This window comes from Anticarsia gemmatalis, chromosome 10 (assembly GCF_050436995.1).
Source record: "Anticarsia gemmatalis isolate Benzon Research Colony breed Stoneville strain chromosome 10, ilAntGemm2 primary, whole genome shotgun sequence".
Taxonomy (NCBI): Eukaryota; Metazoa; Arthropoda; class Insecta; order Lepidoptera; family Erebidae; genus Anticarsia; species Anticarsia gemmatalis.
In genome coordinates, this window is record NC_134754.1 from 10518901 (window position 1) to 10539610 (window position 20710).

Below are 20710 nucleotides of genomic sequence, written 5' to 3' on the forward strand. Positions count from 1 at the left end.
TCTAAATTGTTTGTATTGTATTTAGAATGTGTAAATGGGTTTCAATGGCGAACACTCCTCATAGAAAGTCCTTTGTAATTGTTCGTTTAAACAGAACTAAATATAGCTTCTTGCTTATAATATTATCCATACCTAAGGCAATTGGCTTGTTTAAGTTTTAAGAAAGTCTATTTTTATATTGTTTGCCCACAAATAATAAAGTTTTTTCGTTGTCTAATGAATTTAGGAAACAACACACAGTCGAATTAGAAAAAGACTGTTCGTATATGATAACAAAATTACTCAATTAAGAATAATATACTGAATACATTGACTGAAAAGTATAGATGTATGGATGTAAATGAAGCAAAGGAAGTTTGTAAAGATCGTAATCCAAGTGGCGTTCTCTGGTCTCTGCCTATCCCCATGGGAAGAAGACGTGATATTTATATATACATATAAGTATGTATAATGTATACTCAACTAACTCATAAACATTACGCTACGACCTACGTTAGCAGAATAATCACAATTAATGCGAGACAAACCATACGGCACCGCTAGTAGATATGTTACTGTAAAAGCCCGAACTGTGGTACATCCTAAGATTTTCCGGTAATACCTAAGATTTACCAACTGTCAATGGTAAAAGTCCGAACGTTCTTTTATTTCGAACTTTTACCACCATTTAATTGGCAAATCTTAGGATTTACATAATGACACGGTAAAAGTTGATTAAGTCATATTATAATGTGTTTGAGCCGTAATATAATGATATTGCTAGGGATATAAATATATGCCGTAACATAGTTATAATGAGAGTTTGAAGATGTCGCCGGAGCCCCGCTTCGCGGGGCTCCTCCTTCTGGGTGGTTTAAAAAAAAATAACCACGAAGGCTGAGGTGGGAGCTTCGCTTCGCTCGCTCCCACCTCAGCCTTCTAACCTAACCTACCCATGTCGGTTTGCCCAAAACTCCTTCTTTATAACTATTAAATTATTTTATATTAGCTACATTTACCTGCCCTTGAGGTATATCCTACGATTTACCAAGTGAATAGAGGTAAAAGTTCGAAATAAAAGGATTGTTCGGACTTTTACCATTGAGAGTTGGTAAATCTTAGGTTTTACCGGAAAATCTTAGGATTTACCACAGTCCGGGCTTTTACAGTAACAGATACACTTAGTACAATAAAATGAAACACTAACGAAATGAAAAGGTTTCTGTTGAGTCATGTCACTTCATTATTTTAACCTTCGTGTGTCCTTGTATGTGTAAAGGCCTCTCATTTTTCTTTCCAAAGAAACCCGTTAAAGAGGTCAGATAGTTTTATTATCTGTGGCCATATAGGCATGATACTCAATGTAGGCATGTGATGTTCAAAAGTCCACTTTATTTCGTGTTTTACAGTTTAATAGATTTTTGTTAATGTAACGCGCTAATTTTTGCAACTACTAGTAGGTTCTACATTCTTTTAACGGTGCAATTCGATTAAAAGGTCGGGTTAACAAATAATTTCCTAACCTTAATTTTCAATCGCGTTAACATCCGTTGCATTATAATATCAAAAGTCATTCCTATTGAATATTATCTCTCTTCATATTTCACTACCATCTACGTGCACGAGCACAAAAGTGTATAAAACTACTGAACACACAAAGATCGTACATAAAATAATGCATGGAAAACCGTATTATTTCATATATTGTCCACTTGACAGGCTTTTAATGAAAAGTTGAACGAAAAATAAAGTGAAAATTTAATAGGTTTTAGCGGTTAAATAAACTGGACGCGTGAAAGGCCCATTGTCCGTGTTCCGAGCTCCGAAAAATTTTTAAGTAGAAAATTCAGTCGTGTGGTCGAATTTATCGTGGGGCGTTATTATGTATGTGTCCACAGCAGGGTATCGTCCTATGAAGTGGTGATTACGAGGGACGTTCATTACTTTATGTAGGTTTCTATAGGAATGTGGTAGGTATTTTTCTTAAATCTCTTGGGAGAGGCAGAGTTGTCTGGCAAACGGAAACCTGTATACTTGAAAACTTGTAGAAAGTCAAGAGTGCTAAGTAAGTAGGTACATAATTATTTTTATCGTAATCAGACCTTATGCTCTACAAAACCACTTAATATCTCGAATCAGCTAGTCTTAATCGTCTATTAACTGGACGTGTTGGGTGTTGGTAGGTACTAAATATTTTTCCTTCCTTGGTACTGACTTTAGTGCCGACGCAGATATCTGTAAGTCTTTCATAGCAAACGTCTCTGGATATCTTCAGAGAATAATACTTCATAATATACGATCTCTGTATGGCACAGGTCTTTTCCTAGCATAAGAGTTACTTTTCGTGTCCAGTTTCATTATCTTAGAACACTCATAAATAACCTCTAACTAAAAAATAAAATAAATTTTGTGAGTAACATTTAAAGGTGTTGAAAGAACTAGCGTGGTTCCTTATCTCGCGCAACAGGCGTTTAATTGTATATGAAATAAGTTTACCGTGTAATGTGGCTATGTATTATGTACAATCGCGTGACAACTCTCCCTTAACGTTAATATAAATAGTGTGAATGTTTCTCATATTTTCTTATTGTTTATTATGCTGGTATGTGTTAAAGAGTTTTATGGACTTTTACCTGTAATAAGTTACAATATAAATATTTACTCGTTACTTTACTTTACTTTGAGGATAATGAGAAACTTATAAGATAAATTTGTTCAAAAAATTGTTTCATTGTATTTGTTCACTGACCTTTATTCAAAAGAATTTTGAAATATCCTTTTAAAAGTCTATTAATAGAATACCAAGAAATATAAAGTAAGAAATTCTAACTACAACATAATTACATAGTTCATACAATGACAAAGTTCAACAAAACAACTTGTTTATTACTACAATAACCTACTAACGAAGTTTTACCAAAGCGTAGCAAATCGTAGCGCGTAGTAAGCTACGAGTTACGTAGACCGTAGCAGGCTATACGTTCGTAGGTACTTATTTGTAGAACTCCACAGCTGTTTCTGATATCCTTCAAGAACATACGTAACTATATAGCGGAAAGGGCTAGGGTTGTTTCAAACTAACCCCCATTCATAAACGCACTATAGATGTAGTTAAGTTAAAACTAGTTTCTACCCGGAATTTTGTCTGCGTCAAAATATTTCCCAGGGTAAAAAGGACCCAATGTATTTATCCAGGTTGCCAAGCTCTATTTAGTATATTATGAGTGAAGGAGTAATAAACATTCTCATTTATAGTCTCATACCTAATTAGCACGCTGATGTTTTCTTTCTTTAATTTTACACTTGTGAAACCTTTAGATATTAATTTCAGCTAATTTCGCTTTTTCATTTAGTATTCATTCAGAAGGTAAACAAACTTGTTTAATCTCTACTATTACGTCTTTTTCGAGTGAAAAGGTTTATAAATTTAAACTGACTGCTATAAATTTATAGTCGACTGTATTTCAAACTGAGTTGTGGCTATTTCCGATGAAATTACGTCATAGGGAATATTTAATTACTGGTATTTTTAGAAATCAAGTATCATGCCTCGTGTGATTTACAATTAGATATTCGATAGAAATGTTTTCTAGGTACCTTTTATTCTCATGATTAATTTTTCAGACCGTCACATGTAGCGTTGTGGTTCGCTGCTTAACCCATGGGAATCAGGCGTTATGTAAGTGAATTTTCAGTCAAAATTGGCGTTGAATAAAATGCTATTCACCAAGGATTTGTAGGACTGATTGTAAATTCAATAAGTAGATCATACATGCCATAACATTATGAATGTAAAAGTGTGTTTGTTTGTTCTTCTTTCACAATAAGAGCTTATCGATTTGGACAATATTTGTATGTAATATATTTCGCGACACGACCTCTCGACAGACCAAAATCTAGCTATAGTATAGGTATAGCCTGTGTACTTTAGTATTAGAATGCCAGGAATTTGACACGTAAAAAGGGCTTTTGTATAATCAATGGTCATAAATCCAAACTGTATCCAACAAACAGTAATAAAAGCACCAACTAAATTGACTTTACGCTTCCCCATCAAATAAATTCAGTAAACATTTGCATAGCCAATAACACTAATCCCTTCAGCCGCAACATTTCAAAGTGTTTGATAATATTCCCTGATTCGTATTCACGATAGTTTGAACATGCGGTTTGGTGACCGCACCGCTAACCGTGGCTAAGCCATTCGTATAAACTGTTGGCAGACAACTAACAAACGTGTGACAGTTTACTAGTTGAGCATTGTTAAGCGATATTTTTCCATGTTTTTGCTATATCCCATAATTGTAGAATTTCTGAGGCTTTAAACCTCGGATCTCTCAAGGCTATAAGGTAAAATTAGATAATTTAGCGCCTTCAGTATATCTTGACTTTCTCGTCCATTTATTTCTCTCTTCTTTGACATTGTCTTCGAAAAGCTCACACTCACTTACGTTCTTCTGAACTACAGTTACTTCTTGTCTTGAGCCAACGTCTGGATGTTGGAGGTAAGCTGCAGTGATTTGTTTAACGATTACGTGCCGGAAAGGATTATCTAAGCTCTGCCTGCCTAATGGCGGTCAGTTTAAATTAGCTGACAGTACAATCAGACTAGTTTGAATAATATGAAGAGTTATCAGTGAGTTTTGCCTGCACAGGAATTCTTGTGAGATCAGCACATCACAGTTATGTTAATTATACAACACACTATAGTGTGTTACGAGGAGATATTAGGCACTGAGGATTACTTGACGTGAGTAAACGTTCGAAAAACGTATAAGAAGTGCAGTTACTTCGCTTATTTCATAGCAAATAGAAAACATTATGTGTAAACAACAACTACACTTTGCGGTCTTTTATCCTGTTATATAATCACCCTTTTGCTAACACGTTTTCACCTTTAAAGTTACCTAATATTACGGCACCATGAAAGCAGGTAATTAAATAAACCTCCAGAGAATCCATCCCATAGACCGCTCAGTAATCGACGGAGAAGGACATTAGCATAATCGCTAGCTATATACAGGATTTGTGATCCTACTTAATGTATAATGATATTAGACGCACAAATACTACGGAAGTTTGGGTTGTCACTGCCTTTATGGAAGGAACGTGGTTCGCTTTGTGATGTTTCGAGAGAGCTTGGAAAACCGTCTTTTCGACGATTAAAAATAGAATCAAAAGTGTTGCTTTTATGTTGACTTTGTATCTTTGACATGCAAAACAATTTTTTTTAAGATAAACATAGATTCTTTGACACAGATACGATCTATTTTGTCTGTAGTGTATGTTAAGTGACATTATGATAATAATCCTATTCGGACGATTGAAAAACAAGTTATTTATGTCGTTAAATAAATACTAATGGTCCCCTTCCCTGGCCTGATTGATGATTCAACGGCTAGACAGCAATTGTTTTATTGAATACAACTAACCCGTCCTTACACAAGACTGACAGAATTGCAATAACAAAACTATGTGAGGAACAAACTTCTAGTCTAATTAAATATCTGTCTTCCCGAAATTGGCTAAGTTATTCGAGAAATTCAATTAACTAGGAGGCTATCCAATAGCCAGTTATTTCTGACGATTGGCGTGCGTTTACATTGTGTACCTTTTTGTGGGTAAATATTTAGGTATTAGCACAGTTGCCGAAAGGAAATGAGTCCCGAAACGCGCGGAGCTGGTGTTGCAAATTAAAATAAATGTAATTTGAGTTGCCATGTTATCATTGAAAGAATTACGTTAATTTATATTAGTGTTTAGAAGATGTAGGTTTTTGGAGCAGGATTAAAATAAAACATGTAGTTTTTTTAACTAAATTTATTCTCAAAACTATTCTTTTAGAAATCCTACAATAGTAATCGAGTCCAGGTCCAACACTGTGTTTATTCTCCAGACAAATAACTAGGAAATATTAAAATATAACATCACAACGGATTCTTAAAGTATCCATAGTCGAAGAAAAACGTTCAAAATAAAGTATTATCGTCACTAATTTCAACTAATCGTTTCTAAACACAATAGATATATTTTTCTAACATAATTTGGTACATTACTCTAATGTCGGTTACATTATGATTTTTTAATAAAAATATAAGTTTACTTACTATTAATATATTAATGAATTTTATTACTACGTCTTGTAGTCGAAATTTTAAATATATTTTATTTTTCAATACACGAAAATATAGATACAAGGCAAACGATTATATTGCCAAAGTAATAACACTCACACAATAGCAGTAATTTCATCAAGTTAGGTCCAAATATCATTTTGTGTAATCATTTTTATATTAGAGTCGATTCTATGGTAGATTAATTTTACTCTCTCATCGCGTCTCTTTTGCGATCAGAAAAAAGGACAGACTTTTTATTCGACAAATTTATCTAGAGCTGTCGAATTAGTTGGATGAAAAGAGTAAATTTTTCCCTCGGTATCAGCCGCTCGAAAAGTAGCTATAAAGAAAATTCCCTTGACTAGTCTTTATCTAAAATTGGCGCATTGAAATTCAGCATTTGAACTACAGAATCGACTCTCATCACAGCAAAACATTTTATTCGTCGAAAAGTTAAAGTAATATCAACAATAATGTCTATAATTATTCTTACTAACTGCAGATTATAAATGGCAGCTATTTACCTATAAATATTAAGCGCATAATCAACGTCTTACATGCATTATGTTGACACCTTTATCTATTAGACTCCTATTCAGTTTAGCACTTGAGATAGCACTTGTCTCGGCTCCCACCCATCAATCACAATGAGGTAATCGGCTACGGAATATTGCTACCTATATAAGCGGGAAGATAACATGGAAGTTGAGCTTAAAATATCTAGGATATCTAATGATATGGCTGCGATCGCTTAAACTCGACATAGCAACGTTAGAAACAGAAGTACTCGCCGAAATATAACAATTCAAACTATATGGTAGTCAAACAAATTCGTATGCTAACGATCTAAAGTTGGGCGCCGCGCGCGACAATATTTCCCTTCAACTTGGCCTCCGAACAGCGCCGATACTTCCAAACTCATAATTGCGTCTTTAACTTGTTACATAAAAGTTTCACGTTCTTATGCTCTCGCTACAATTTATATTCACTCGAGATGTACATACTTTGAACTATAAACAAACTATTATTTAAAAGGTACATTTCACACGCGCTCATTTTGCATTTAACTTCTACACGAATTCCAATTATCTTCTTAAATCTACATGACGAGAAGGAGGAAATTAAATAATTCATCACAACACATCACGCGGTACAAAGTACCTAAGTACAACTAAATAAATATATCATAATCCAGAAACAATGTGTAACTCAGAGCTACAAGGTATATAAAATTCGTTATACATAACTGTTATATCATAATTTGGCATATTTTAATATCAAAAATGATGGCCCACGTAGTATTTTCAAAATACAATAATAAACATCATTGATTTATAAATCGATTATAAAATAATTTGAAAAACACGATAGAAATAGGTACACAGTACACGAAATTAGCCCTAGAGGAGGTAATTAACTACTATACTTTATATTTTTACATTTAACACTACCTATTTGTTACATGATTACAATTTAGGATTCATTATCTACATAATAATTAAACATTTATTTACTTGAACTTCTTTTAACGGCCTTACGCCAAACTCTATCATCTCGTTACTAGTCGATCACTTACTGATCGACGGCGATACAAGTCATTAAAGTAATGACGAGAAAATTTAATTTTAAGCTTGATCGGTTACGCAAATATTGCGAACGACTTTAAGTGAATTTCAAAGTTACATTACTTTTACTCCCGGATACAAGAAAGATGCATTAAGAAAAAATGCCCTTAAACATTCCTCTAACGATCGAAACATTATTTATTTAAGCGCCACTCTAATCAACAGATGATTATCACATTCAGAGCGAACGCAATATTTATTCACGCACGAATACGAATTCGTTGTAGTGATTCCAACGATTCTCTTCTGAATCCATGCCAGGCTTCAGCTCGGCGACTCCGCCAGCGGTGCCGCTGCCACAACTCGCGGTCAACTTGAACCCGTTCTCTTGCAGCATGTCAAATGCCTGCTCAATGAACGAGTGCTTTAAGAAGAATCGAGACGTGTACCTGTCTGCCAGTCCATGGTCCGGGTCTCGGGACTCGTTGAGGGTGTCTCCGAACACGTCACGGCAGAGGTTCACCTTCCCACAGACGAGGATACGTGATAACTTGCGGAACTTCACATCGGCGAGACCGTCGCGGCCAAAAGCAAAGCTGCCTCGGTAGCCGACGGTGATGCAGCCTCGCTCACGGTTCGGAGGACGTGGATCCGAGTCCCGAACTGCGCTTTCCAGCCCCGCAAGTCTATAGTGCTTCGCTTCCCGAGCTAACCGTTTGTGTTCCCTAAAGCTCTCCGGAAGTACGAGGCCGCCGTCCCGGAGATAATCCAAAACATAGCGGAAGAGAACACCGTCGCGGTCGAAAAAGATCCGTCCGCGGGCGTCGCGCGGGTGCTCGGGGTCTTGCAGCGCGGCGGCGGGCAGCGAGTCGGGTTCGCGGAGCAGCGTGTCGCGCGTCGTGGCGTAATGCACGCCGCCCACGTTGAGCTCGAGAACTTCGGGCGGCGCGTCCGCCATGGTCGAGGGTTGAGCGCGCAGTGTCGGAGCGACTGCGCGTCCCTCGCTCCCTCCCTGACCCACTTACCGCGCGTCTCGGCGCCGCCGCGCGAGCCCATCAATAACGCACGCCCGGGTTACTGACTCGAACGTAATTATTTCCTACCCTTTCGAGGGAAAACTCCTCCGTAAAAGCCTTCAAGGTCGACGTCTATTGTTAGCTAACAGATGGTATATAATTCTTTGATTCGTTGGAATGTAATATTTGTTTCCCGTCCTTTATAGACTTAATAAATGGGATTACAAAATTGTTCTACGACATGTGACAGTTAAGGCTTTTGCACACGAAACTTCGGCGTGAAGATGATTACAAAGTTTTACTGAAATATTGACAACACGCCTCGTTCAATGCCTACCTAAATAAAGTTCATACAAAATTTAACAGAATACCTCGAAAGTCCTTTAAGCGTTAATGGGATGCGTCCCAAGGTACATATTTTCAGATAAACTTTTTTGCTCAACTGGCGACCCCACACATTATTTTTAATATTTTCTCTCACCTTTCTCGCATGACTGAAAATTGTAGGCTCACCTCGGCGAGCAACACGTTTCAATGTTACCTGTAGCTATGCACAAAAATATCTCAATCAAATAATAATACTCGATAAACTATGAAACAAACCACCTGTAGGTTCCCTCCAGTGTGGAGTTATTTTCGAAGTCGATATAGAATGACAAATCGTGTATTCAGCGGAATAGAGCCTTGACGTACTCTTACTTTAGAACGATATCACTCTCTCAGAGGGGACGCGTTAACTAAATTTGATTTATTTCGTTGGTGAAACGTTTGACGTGTGACCTCCGTCCCCTCGTATCGCATGAGATTAGATTTTCCCGGAGTGGCATCAGCATCCCATAAAATGGAATTTCCCGTGAGCTGAGAGTTTTTACTGATTACTAGAGTAATGAGTAAGTGGAGGCCTTTTATTACGGTCTCGGGAGATAAGCTTTTGTTTTCTGCACATTTACGAGATGAAGGTTGACGCGAGAGCTAAATGTAATTAAAAATTCCTGTCGAGTTTTTGTTCCATTTGCCATGTTGTACACGGCATAATTAATAAACTTTAATAATTTAATGTACGGCTGTTGGGGTTTCATGAAAAAACAGATGTTACTGGTTTGTTTCGAGTGTATTTAGAACGAAGCAAATAAATTATTTATCAACAATACTACACGCTTAATACAGTCATGGGTGTAACACTCCCAAATATCACAAGGTTTATTAATTTGTAGGATTAATTATTACTTGAAAATTCATTTTAAGGCAATTTAATTGCGTAAAAACAAAGTTAGCAAGATATTTAGTCCTTACGGATGCCGAAATCCTGGAAAGTATATTCGGTTATTTCTTTTTGATTCCTAAATTCCGCCTTTTGTATGGTGCTGGTTGGACTGCCTTTTGTTTTCAACCACTGCATCCTGCAAATATAAAGTGAAGAAGAGATCTAGAATCTACAACTAACTTAATAAAAGAGTCTGTAGTTCATTAGCATGGTGGTGTAACACAGTAATGAATCGTGGTTCGTATTCATTAAGAGCAGTCGGTGACGTCGACATTAATCGCGGCGAGATAAAAGTAGGGCGAGCATTTAGTATAAATTACAAATCTATTTGACTCGAGTTGCGAAATTCTGCCTACTATCGTTAAATGAGATTCGCCGCAGGGTGTTGTGGAAATTCTTGATTGCAAATTTTTTTCCTCGACGAAATGGTGTATAATAACAATGCCTGAAGTTTTGGACAGAAGATGAAATATGATATTATATTTTTTTGTTTCGCAGCTATCCCGGTCTCTAAACTGCGTAAAGTTTATCGAAACCTTCTATTTGTAGAGTATTGACGTAGAAGAGGATTTTTGAAGATTATGATTGAGATATTCTTTGATGAGCGTCGGGGCTATTTTGGATGTGTGCTTTGGCTTATGGTCAAATTTTTATTAATACTAAATTAATGTTGAATGTGAAAACAAAGCTGTATATACTCACATAGATTCAACTTTTTCTGATGGGCCCTGCATGTGTCCGAGCACGGTGCCTTCTGCTGTATTCTTGCACCAACCTCTGAGGCCCAGCCTGTCTGCTTCTTGCTTAGTGTACTGAGGGACAAAGAACAATTCACGTTGAAAATATTATCACTATCTTATTGTACTTATATCCAATGCGAGGAAAATCCCAAGGTAACAAGGTGAGAAAACGTTTATCATTGAATCTACATCATTAAAAAAATGACACGAGTTGATGATCACAACCAAATTAAGTAAATGCGGGTGTTCGAAAAAAAATACGCTGTCACGAATAAAGCCTGTTGACGAATGAAAAAGTATCAAAATTTAAAAAGGCGTAGAGTTAACGTCTGTATTTTTCTTTGTACGTCTCGCATCCGAGTCGGAGATAAGTGGATTCGTGACCAACATACACATGACGGGTGTTACCGCGTATTGTTCCCGTAAAGACCTTATAGTCGCTTCCACTCACAGGAAACATCAGCAAACAGATTAGGTATCATCCCATGACTAAATATTTTTTTATAGTCTACTTGCCGAAATAAACGTATTTTTAGCTTTGGAGAGAATTTTGTAAATTTCATTTGGGGTGTACGAACAGTTCTATAGCAATTATATTTCACAAACGATTTACGCGAAATATGATAAAGTAAAGTTAGTACCATTCGGAAATTTACTCCTTGGACATGGCCAAAAACTTCGAAATCGACAGCTCTTAGAGAATCCACTGTTCCCGGAACTTGAGAGTGTAAGCCAATGCGGCTTGCACTCTTGTGTAAACCTAAATTACTTCGATGTGGCGGCTCTCTGCTTGTATGGATGTGAATTACCGACCCAGTGGCTGTGGGCCGGGGAGAACTACTTTTTGCACAACCCGTCGTTGATTTGGACGAAACTCCCATGAAGAATTTCACCATTTGACGTTATTGGCAGTCAATAGTGACGTACGTGACTTTTTTAAGAGAAGAAAGAGGTTTCATTAGAAATTCTAGCGGCGTATTGTAGGGGACAAATGCTGCGTTCGGGATACGTGTGGCCTACGATATTACGCGACCTATTTTGATGTTATCGACGCATTATAATGGTCTTTGTTGTTTTGATGTTTATCTAGGTTGTTTGAAATTTCTAAGTTGCCTATAAAATAAATCGATGGAGACTGTCGTTTAATAGGTAAGCAACAATCTTTAGGAATGAGGAACCGATTGAAGAGGGAGAGCAGAACAACATTTTAAAATTGATTTTAAGCAAATAAAATGACATAGATGTTTTTTTAATAAAAGTTACTAAATTTGCAATATGCGTGAGGATTTGGAGGGCAGACAGACGAGATAAAAACAGGCTGGGCTCAAGGCGATTATAACGGCGAATGCTCAGTAGGGGTCAAAACATTTTTAAGAATCTATTTATTTTAATTTTACTTCAAAACAATATAATCAATTTGTTTTATTTCCATATTTTTTTTACCACTTTTAGTAAGAAAAATTATGAAATTGAAATATATGGTTTCAACCACTTTGAAGTATGAGGGTTGGTTGGCATGAATTGTTCTCATATATTTCCTGTTATGTGATCTATTTCTATTGGATAAGTAATTCAACACTTATACCCCATAGCCCTAGTCTACTTGCGCTTCCATAACCCCACACCAGATAAAATATTCTTGGTACCTAAATTATACATACAGAGGAAACTTGTGATCCAATGGCAACTATAACTCGAAGTGTACTAAAAAGCCGGTAAGTAGATAATTATAATGGCTAGCATATTTGTAATGCTATCTCATTTCAGGTTTTTTAATATCCACCCACCTTTTACATCCCCAATATGACATAACACAGAACTGTAAAATTTTACAACTACGAAGCAAAAAATGCTTTGCATTGTTTCAAAGAAAGCTGCTGATGATGATAGCAACTCTACAAAGTAAGTGAACAAAAACTGATGTGATGTCATAAAATTGTGTTACAAATGTATAGAATCAGTGCAAGGAAAGCATGTTATTAATCAATTTTAATATTTTAAAGACCTGTACTTTGTCTAAAATCTTAGAGTAAGTTTTTAATCTTAGTCTAAGTTTTTAGTTACTTACCTAGTGGTAAGTTCATAAAATAATGTTTATTGGCCACATTGATTAGTTTAAATCAACGAAATTGGGGTAGTGATACGTGGGGGCCATAAATATAGATCTAGAGCTTAAATTTATTAGTATTTTCATGGGAAGATAAAACTAACTCAACTATTATTAAAATAATGTGATGAAACATCAATTGAAATACTCAAAACCAATAAATTGTTAGTAACAGAGATATATACAGCGAAATAATTTCAATTCTACTGATGTTCAAAGAGGTTTATAAATACCGCATAGGTACTGTGTTATGTTGAACTATATTCTACTAATTTTTAAAAGGAACAATGTATAGGATTCTACCAAATGTATTAATCTGAGGTATGTTAATCGAATAGATTACTTCAAAAATGATGAACTTAATAAATTTATATAATACAGATAATATAATACAGAAGTTAAATAACAAACCTTCCGGAAGAAAACTCCTTGGACCCGGCCAAATACTTCGAAGTCTACAGCTTTGGCAGTCATTGCAACAGCAACTGTGCAGTGGTTAGCTCTTAAAACACTGGCAACAGCTGTTATAGCTAAGACACGTAGCATTTGAGAATATTCTTTATATTATAATGTTTTTTGAATTTTCCTTTCACGAGATAATCCGCATTTTCTTTTCATTTGACAGTTACACTCCGTTTCCATAATGTTTGTCTTGTTTCGGTTTTATTTCAATCATAAATTGAATAAGTCAATGAATTACTGCCCCATTACTTTTTTACAGAACCCTTATGATGTACATTTACGTAGAATTTCTATTATTATAAGTAATTATAGTATGAAATTACCTATAAAAGATAATAAAATGTTACTGTTACTGCGTGAAAAGAAGCGTGTTATGAACTTTACTTGAAGCACGAGATTCGTTCGTTCGGTATTTTACTAACAGTTAATAACTAAGCATTTCAGGAATTAATTTAAAAAAATATCCAGTGAAATTTTTTATATGTAGGTTTATGGGCTAGAATTATAGTAAAAATAATATTTAGTACCTATTCATCATATAAAAATATGCCTATTGTTTGATCAACGGGTGTTATATTGGTCACCAGATCAGAAATCGACTTCAATGTCGCCCTTGGCATGATAATTTCGACTTGACAGTGAAAGTAAATATATTCAATCTGTCAAAATTCGTCAGACTCAGTGGTGAGGAATATAGTTTGTTTGTGTTTTTATTGCGAAATAATAGTTCGTTTTAGTTATTAATAACAACTAACGATTGTTTCAGAAGCCTACGATAGTGTTAAATAATTATTTGCGAATAAAACATGGCACTTTTCGGCTGTACGAGGTATGTTGACAAAATTATGTAATAGGGGTTAGGTTGTCAAGCTGCAGCAGCATTGCATACTAATGTAATATATAAATTGCAGATTTGGCAGCAAGCCGGTGCTAACCACCTTGAACAGGTTTCCCTCAATGCTTGGGAGCCTAAATTACGCTCAGGCGGCTACACCAAAAATTGTTATCAAAAAATTCGAAGAGCCCAAGGTGGAACATCATGATATCAGAAATGAGCGTCTCAAGCGTCCATTGTCGCCACATCTCACCATCTATGCGTTCCCATTGCCCGCCATGATGTCCATTACCCATAGAGCCACAGGTAAGGCTGATTAAATTTATTTTTAATGTGCTGTTGACTTTAGCATGTTTGCCTTTTACATTCATCAAGATTATTATATTGATTTATCACTTAAATTTGTTTGTACTGAGTCCAATGTACTTAGCGGGTGAAACAATGTTTCAACATTGGTCAATGACATACATTACATCAAAACCGGTTTAGCATGTGTCATTATAAAACAAAGCATCCAAGCCTTTTTATACTTTTGTAGTAATTTTTTTATAAATTGTTTTGTATTTGTAAAGGTTTAGAATTCATAACACCATTCATCATACTTCACAAAAAATGAAGTTTATCACCTTTTCTTGTTTGATAAACATGGTGTGGTTTGTTTTAGGTATTATGCTATCGGGATACTTCAGTGCGCTGGGCATTGGAGCTTTGGTGTTGCCTCATGACATTTCTCACTACATTTCCATCATTGAGAGTATGAATTTGTCACCGGCAACTTTATTCTTGGCAAAGGTAGTGCTTGCTGCACCATTTGGCTACCACTTTGCTAATGGTGTCAGGCATCTGTACTGGGACACTGCTAAGGGTCTGGCAATGAAGGAGATTTACACTACCAGTTATGGCATCATGGGACTCGCAGCTGTTATCACACTGGTCTTAGCTGCTTTATAATCATCAATAAGTATAAGGAAACAAGTTACACAAAAATAAAAGCAAAAAAAACAGTTGGGTATTATTTATTTATTGTAAATGTATTGTGATGTAATAAAAATGTTATATCAGCCTTAGATTTGAGATTTTTTATTTTTTTGGTTAGTATTTTTAAGACCTGTTTTACTACATTTCACATTATTGCATAATATAAAATCATCTTTAATGATGCTCATTAGTAGTAAATACACAATCTATTAGTGGGTTAGTTTCAGTCTACAAGTAAACAGAGTTATAAGCTAAATGTCGACGATAATTTATGCGACATCACATGAAGAGATGACGTCATGAATTTGCTTGAATTTTTCGAAGTCCAATTTCTCGGTGGTTGCCAAACCTTTGGCAGCATTCTGTGAATAAATGAATATAAAGTTTATCATTGTTTGTCTTTCACTTTGCACTTGAACGTAATTGTGTCATCTTTAATCTGCGAGATAACCTATAGATATAATAAATAATCCAAGTATGTAAAAGATAATATGAAAGCAGTGTTATGGCTAGGTACTTGTAATCATTATCTAGTGCTGAGTAATGTTGTCACTAGTTTAATCAACAAATAAATAATATGCGTGTGCTCTGAGGGCCACTCTCTCGAATTTCTTTGAAAACATGTTCAGGATTTAGTGAACATTCCCAAAGAATTGTGAAAGTTGGAACCAGATTTTGTGAAAATCAAATAAGGGAATTATGGGCTTTAAAGTTGGACCCTCAATCCGCACATAGAGGATTGAGGGTCCACTTGTACCGGATAAACTAAGGGCACTAAAGAAAAAGTCTTTACGCCAAAATGTAAGATAATGCCAAGCAAAAATTGCGGACACAAGAAATTACAAGAAAAACATTGTATTATTTTCCATACCTGCGTTCAAAATGGACCCTCACGTGGAAAGATTATTACGCTTATAATAACAAAACCATTAACTTTTGGCTACTCTTTGAAACCCTATATTATAGTATATAAATTGTGACATTTTGTGAAAGAAATAACAGATCACGATATCATGTTGGTTAAAAATTATCACCTAGTTAAAATTTGGACCCTCAGTCGTCCACTTTTTGGTTTTCGTTTTGTTTCGCTTAACGTATGATAGCTAACAAAAACACAAAATTGTCTGCTTTTGTGGAAAAAAATGTGCAACAAATTGATATAATTTGTTAATAATAATAATTACGTTAAAACAACAAATTTAAATTTACACTGAATTGACTATGAATGTATGTGGGTAGGGTGACATTAATTTTGTTTTTGCCCACCTTTAATTTTTAATGTAGTGTTAATTCTGAGTGATGTTTTTGTGTTGCACAATAGTCGCTATTAGTTTAGTAAGCAATATCGTTTATGTGAGTGCATCGGAAGTGATTGGTGATAAGGATTTGTTGCGAGTTCTATGTAACAGTGATAATTACGTTAATGCATTTATAAATATTTAATGTGCAATCAGTGGCGGATTTGCAGTCCTAGCCGCTATAGGCCCCATGCCCTGTGCCGCCCCTTTTTCAGAACCCATCATACATGTAGACTGGACACATAGTTCTTTATTGACGATAAAGAATTGACTAACTATATCCAGTCTTTTAATTGTTTAAACAAATTAATTAATGTTAACTATAAGCTGCTAGTTTATAATAAGTATTTTCCGAGGTTTTAGGGATGATTAGATACTTACATCAATAAAACATTTGAAAAGGTCATAGGATTTATTACTTAATTGTTTACTTAGTTGTATTACGTAATGTTACACAACTCGTCTGCACTTAAGCGCAGCAAAATTATTTATCAAATCTTCGCAATCTAATTTGGTTAAAAAATCAGCTTCTATGTTAAGCAGGGCAAGATCGTTTAACCTCTGCTCCGTCATTGTGGTGCGTAAATAGTTTTTGACTCTGCGCAAACAAGAGAACGATCTTTCTCCTGTACAGTTACTGGCAGGTGTACACACACACATACGAAGAGCAACGTCCACGTTTGGGTAAATGATTTCAAGACCTTCAGTTCGTAACCATTTCAATAAACTGACTGCACGCTTTCGCTCCTCATTTTTTATGCTGCAGTGAGAACGAAAATGAAGACATTCTTCTGTAAAATTTTCTTCTAAGTTAGTAGGATAAATTATTTTCAATGCTTTGGCCTTCTCTTCGACTTCTGAGACGCTTAGATTCGTCAGGTTAATAATAAAGTAAAATTTATCATAGAGCAGTTTATATGCATCCCGGCGCCTTTTTAGTTCTTCTGACAATGTGTCAATTATTACCAAAAAGGTATTTATTCTAAAATTTTCTCGGCCACTTTTGTGTTCCGTCTCTTCACCTGTATTTATTTCACCAGGAAGCAGCTTACGCTTTCGAACGCGTCGAAAATCTTTTTCATATTCCTGCACGAAGGACAGTTTACTGGCTTTTAACTCAAAATAATCGAATTTTTCTCTTGTTTCTCCAACAAAATGTACAGTTCTATGACAATGGTAATGTCAATATCCACACTCTGAAGTTTTTTACTTGTGGCGTTAATGCGATCCAGTAAAAATCCCCAAAAAACAACCATGAGGGCCGTTTCGTTGTGTGTTGTCCGCCTGTCGGAATTGCCTCAATGCTCTATACATTATTTCTAAATCTGGTGGGCTTCTACGTTTCTCCGAACCCATCGTGCGCGAGTCCGACTCGCAGTTGCCCGATTGTTTGTCACGAAGTGCCGCCCTAGGCCTGGGCCTACTGGGCCTTAGGGCAAATCCGCCACTGTGTGCAATCGTATCTTTGTACAAGCAAGACACTCGCGTTCAAGGAAATCAAACTCAAAATAAATGAAAATGAAGTCCAACGCTGCTTCCATTACAAATTTTAGACATTTAAAAAAAAACATTCTGAAAAAGCTATTTTTAGTAATAATTTTTAGTAAGTTATGCAAAATGTTGTCACCCTATTTCATTATTTTCATACTAAATTAAAATTGATTTTCTTATACAATAAAAGATGTTTTTATTAACCAATGGTACTGTATTTGTAGCACATTTTTTTCTCTACAAAAGGAGATAATTTTGTGTTTTTGTTAGCTATCATACGTTAAGCGAAACAAAACGAAAACCAAAAAGTGGACGACTGAGGGTCCGAATTTTAACTAGGTCATAATTTTTAACCAACATGATATCGTGATCTGTTATTTCTTTCACAAAATGTCACAATTTATATACTATAATATAGGGTTTCAAAGAGTAGCCAAAAGTTAATGGTTTTGTTATTATAAGCGTAATAATCTTTCCACGTGAGGGTCCATTTTGAACGCAGGTATGGAAAATAATACAATGTTTTTCTTGTAATTTCTTGTGTCCGCAATTTTTGCTTGGCATTATCTTACATTTTGGCGTAAAGACTTTTTCTTTAGTGCCCTTAGTTTATCCGGTACAAGTGGACCCTCAATCCTCTATGTGCGGATTGAGGGTCCAACTTTAAAGCCCATAATTCCCTTATTTGATTTTCACAAAATCTGGTTCCAACTTTCACAATTCTTTGGGAATGTTCACTAAATCCTGAACATGTTTTCAAAGAAATTCGAGAGAGTGGCCCTCAGAGCACACGCACATAATAAATATGAAATCTGAGTATCAAGACCTTTTTTACATGTAGACTTTTCTCCAACTTATGATACATTATCAACACCCTGGTTACAAAAATACACAGAATTTTTGAAATAAATGCATTATGTAAATGATACTTTTCTTTTTTTATTCTTCTGATAAAAATCGCAATACAAAATTTTATACTCACAGTGAAAATAACATTATTATTCTTCAAGAACTCTCCATAGATGTTGAAAAGATCAGTTCTTGAGTCCAGCAGTTGTGCAAGACTCAATGGTGTATGAGCTATAGAGACGTCTGAGAGGAAGTCTTTAGCGGCTAGCCAAGTGCGGGCCGGGGCCATGGCGATGTTACATGTGGCGTTGTTTGAAAAGGAGTCCCGGCCTCCTGAGGGACGGTTGAGGCAGAGCAATTCGTATTGTGAGGAGTCCAGGGTTGATAGATCGGCACCTGCAGGAAACAATTCGTAGTTTGAATAATGAGACAAGTCACATGTTATCTTATCTTACGTATCCAGTCTACTACGATTACTACTCGCGGTTTTTTGTTGAAAAGTAAACCTCTCCATTTCTTTTTCTTCGAAACCATAGTGTGTAAGTTTAAAGCATGAACTGGCAGTTAGCTTACTGATTAAGTGATTACCTAAAGTCCTTTTGTCTAAGAGTCTTGCTATTCTTAAAAGTGTTGATTAGGATTGCCTTACAGACTCATAAATTATTTTGTTATGGATTAATGTCTGTACTATTAGGAATTTGTATCCGCACTTACCCAAAATTTTATGGCAAGTAACGAGATTTCCCTAAGGGAAAATTCCCTCGAATGTCACCTGTTCTGAATATTGCCTCGCTTAAGCAGTGTCGGATCATCGCGATCGTGTTATAAATGTTATCGATGAAATCAACCGTGAAAGTAGTTTCAGTTCAATCAGAATATGTAACAGCTTTCAAAAATATTGTTAGGTTCACTTAGACGTGAAGCTTGGTAGGGAATATGATAACTACCTATTTCTCTACTTAGAAAATGTTTCAAATTGATATTTCTTTTACTGATCTGTGATCTACCTTTAAATCTTTGAAACCATCTAGTATTGTAGTTTTGAGAAGATAACGAAATCTATTTGGAGCGGCACGACACCTATTTATGTAAAGATAAGAGATTAATATTAATGATTAATTACAATAGTTTACTGTTTTAAAATTGGGTGAGCAGTCCTGTGTAAAATACTCACTTGAAACAAAAGCAACATCACCGCGGTCTTCTTGAAGGCATTTCAATGGACTGTTGTCTCCGGAACATTGTTTCTTCAGCTTGGATACGTCCTCGCCTATGGAGCAATGACAGAAGGATACATTTTAAATAATCAATGTAACACACTACAAAAACGAACACAAATGAGTAGGTAGGTACAACCAGATCCGGAACAATAATTCGTGAATCGGAAAAATAGAAGTGCGGGCATCGAACCCGCGATATCCCTTCATAGGGGAAGCCACGTGATGACTTTTTCAACTACTACTTCGCGGAATTTGCATTAGTTTGAGTATGTAAGGTCAAAAATCCTATCTTTTCGCTTTAAAAACATCCAGTGTTCCTTTACATTTGTTAAAATTTGTTTTCTCTACTTCAAATTGGTATCATAAAAGATTAGTTAGCTAAGTAAGAAAGTACTAATCAAGTAACAACAGAAAAGAAAGTAGGTACTAATCAAGCAATATTACGCTATAAATCGAAAATAAAAAGAACAACAAACATATTGACGTAATATAAAGTTGTACAGGACTCAGAAACTCAATTTTCTTCCTTATACTTTACCTTTAGGATTGTTTTGCAGCTTATCGACTCCGGGCAAACACGAACCGCCCGAGAAGAAATCGCCCAAGTTTTTGATGCACTGTAACAAGAATATTGACGTACCTACTACGAAGTTTCTTAGAGAAATATGTACCTTCCTACTTTGAAACTTCGCATTGTGATGTTCAGACAATAGGTTCTTTGAGAACTTGTTTATTAGATCATTGTTAGAAGACGGGGTAATTGATACAATATGAAACGTGTAGTTAGGAA

At 35.6% G+C, this 20710-nt stretch overlaps 4 protein-coding genes across 4 annotated transcripts in view; 1 reads left to right on the plus strand and 3 right to left on the minus strand.

Moving 5' to 3' along the window:
• Positions 1-5820: 5820 nt before the first annotated feature.
• On the minus strand, positions 5821-8651 carry Ktl (BTB/POZ domain-containing protein Ktl). Its single transcript, XM_076119087.1, has one exon. It carries the CDS (start codon positions 8616-8618, stop codon positions 7917-7919), a length of 702 nt encoding a protein of 233 aa, XP_075975202.1. The 5' UTR covers positions 8619-8651; the 3' UTR covers positions 5821-7916.
• Positions 8652-9768: 1117 nt separating this feature from the next.
• On the minus strand, positions 9769-13418 carry LOC142975933 (acylphosphatase-1-like). The gene is made up of 3 exons (XM_076119095.1): positions 13199-13418; positions 10643-10752; positions 9769-10076 (listed from the first exon to the last, which is right to left on the minus strand). The coding sequence occupies exons 1-3, from the start codon at positions 13331-13333 to the stop codon at positions 9959-9961; spliced, it is 363 nt and encodes a 120-aa protein (XP_075975210.1). The 5' UTR covers positions 13334-13418; the 3' UTR covers positions 9769-9958.
• Positions 13419-13836: 418 nt separating this feature from the next.
• On the plus strand, positions 13837-15153 carry LOC142975930 (succinate dehydrogenase cytochrome b560 subunit, mitochondrial-like). The gene is made up of 4 exons (XM_076119088.1): positions 13837-13933; positions 14016-14078; positions 14161-14390; positions 14749-15153. Exons 2-4 carry the CDS (start codon positions 14056-14058, stop codon positions 15033-15035), a joined length of 540 nt encoding a protein of 179 aa, XP_075975203.1. The 5' UTR covers positions 13837-13933; positions 14016-14055; the 3' UTR covers positions 15036-15153.
• Positions 15085-20710, minus strand: part of Tsf1 (Transferrin 1) — a 29511-nt gene continuing 23885 nt past the window's right edge. The window contains exons 12-15 of the mRNA XM_076119081.1: positions 20459-20537; positions 19875-19970; positions 18834-19096; positions 15085-15424 (exon numbers count right to left, since the gene is read on the minus strand). Of these exons, the coding sequence (XP_075975196.1) occupies positions 15332-15424; positions 18834-19096; positions 19875-19970; positions 20459-20537 (531 nt within the window). The 3' untranslated portion in view covers positions 15085-15331. The remainder of the gene's footprint in view (positions 15425-18833; positions 19097-19874; positions 19971-20458; positions 20538-20710) is intronic.

Excerpts from the sequence above, each read along its gene's own strand:
- LOC142975930 (XM_076119088.1), top strand. The coding sequence starts at position 14,056 with ATGGCACTTTTCGGCTGTACGAG. Across the intron at positions 14,079-14,160 it reads GCACTTTTCGGCTGTACGAG|ATTTGGCAGCAAGCCGGTGC; the intron begins GTATGTTGACAA and ends TATAAATTGCAG. Across the intron at positions 14,391-14,748 it reads CATTACCCATAGAGCCACAG|GTATTATGCTATCGGGATAC; the intron begins GTAAGGCTGATT and ends GGTTTGTTTTAG.
- Ktl (XM_076119087.1), bottom strand. The coding sequence starts at position 8,618 with ATGGCGGACGCGCCGCCCGAAGTTCTCGAGCTCAACGTGGGCGGCGTG.
- LOC142975933 (XM_076119095.1), bottom strand. The coding sequence starts at position 13,333 with ATGCTACGTGTCTTAGCTATAACAGCTGTTGCCAGTGTTTTAAGAGCT. Across the intron at positions 10,753-13,198 it reads AAGGAGTTTTCTTCCGGAAG|TACACTAAGCAAGAAGCAGA; the intron begins GTTTGTTATTTA and ends TTTGTCCCTCAG. Across the intron at positions 10,077-10,642 it reads TCAGAAAAAGTTGAATCTAT|GATGCAGTGGTTGAAAACAA; the intron begins GTGAGTATATAC and ends TTATATTTGCAG.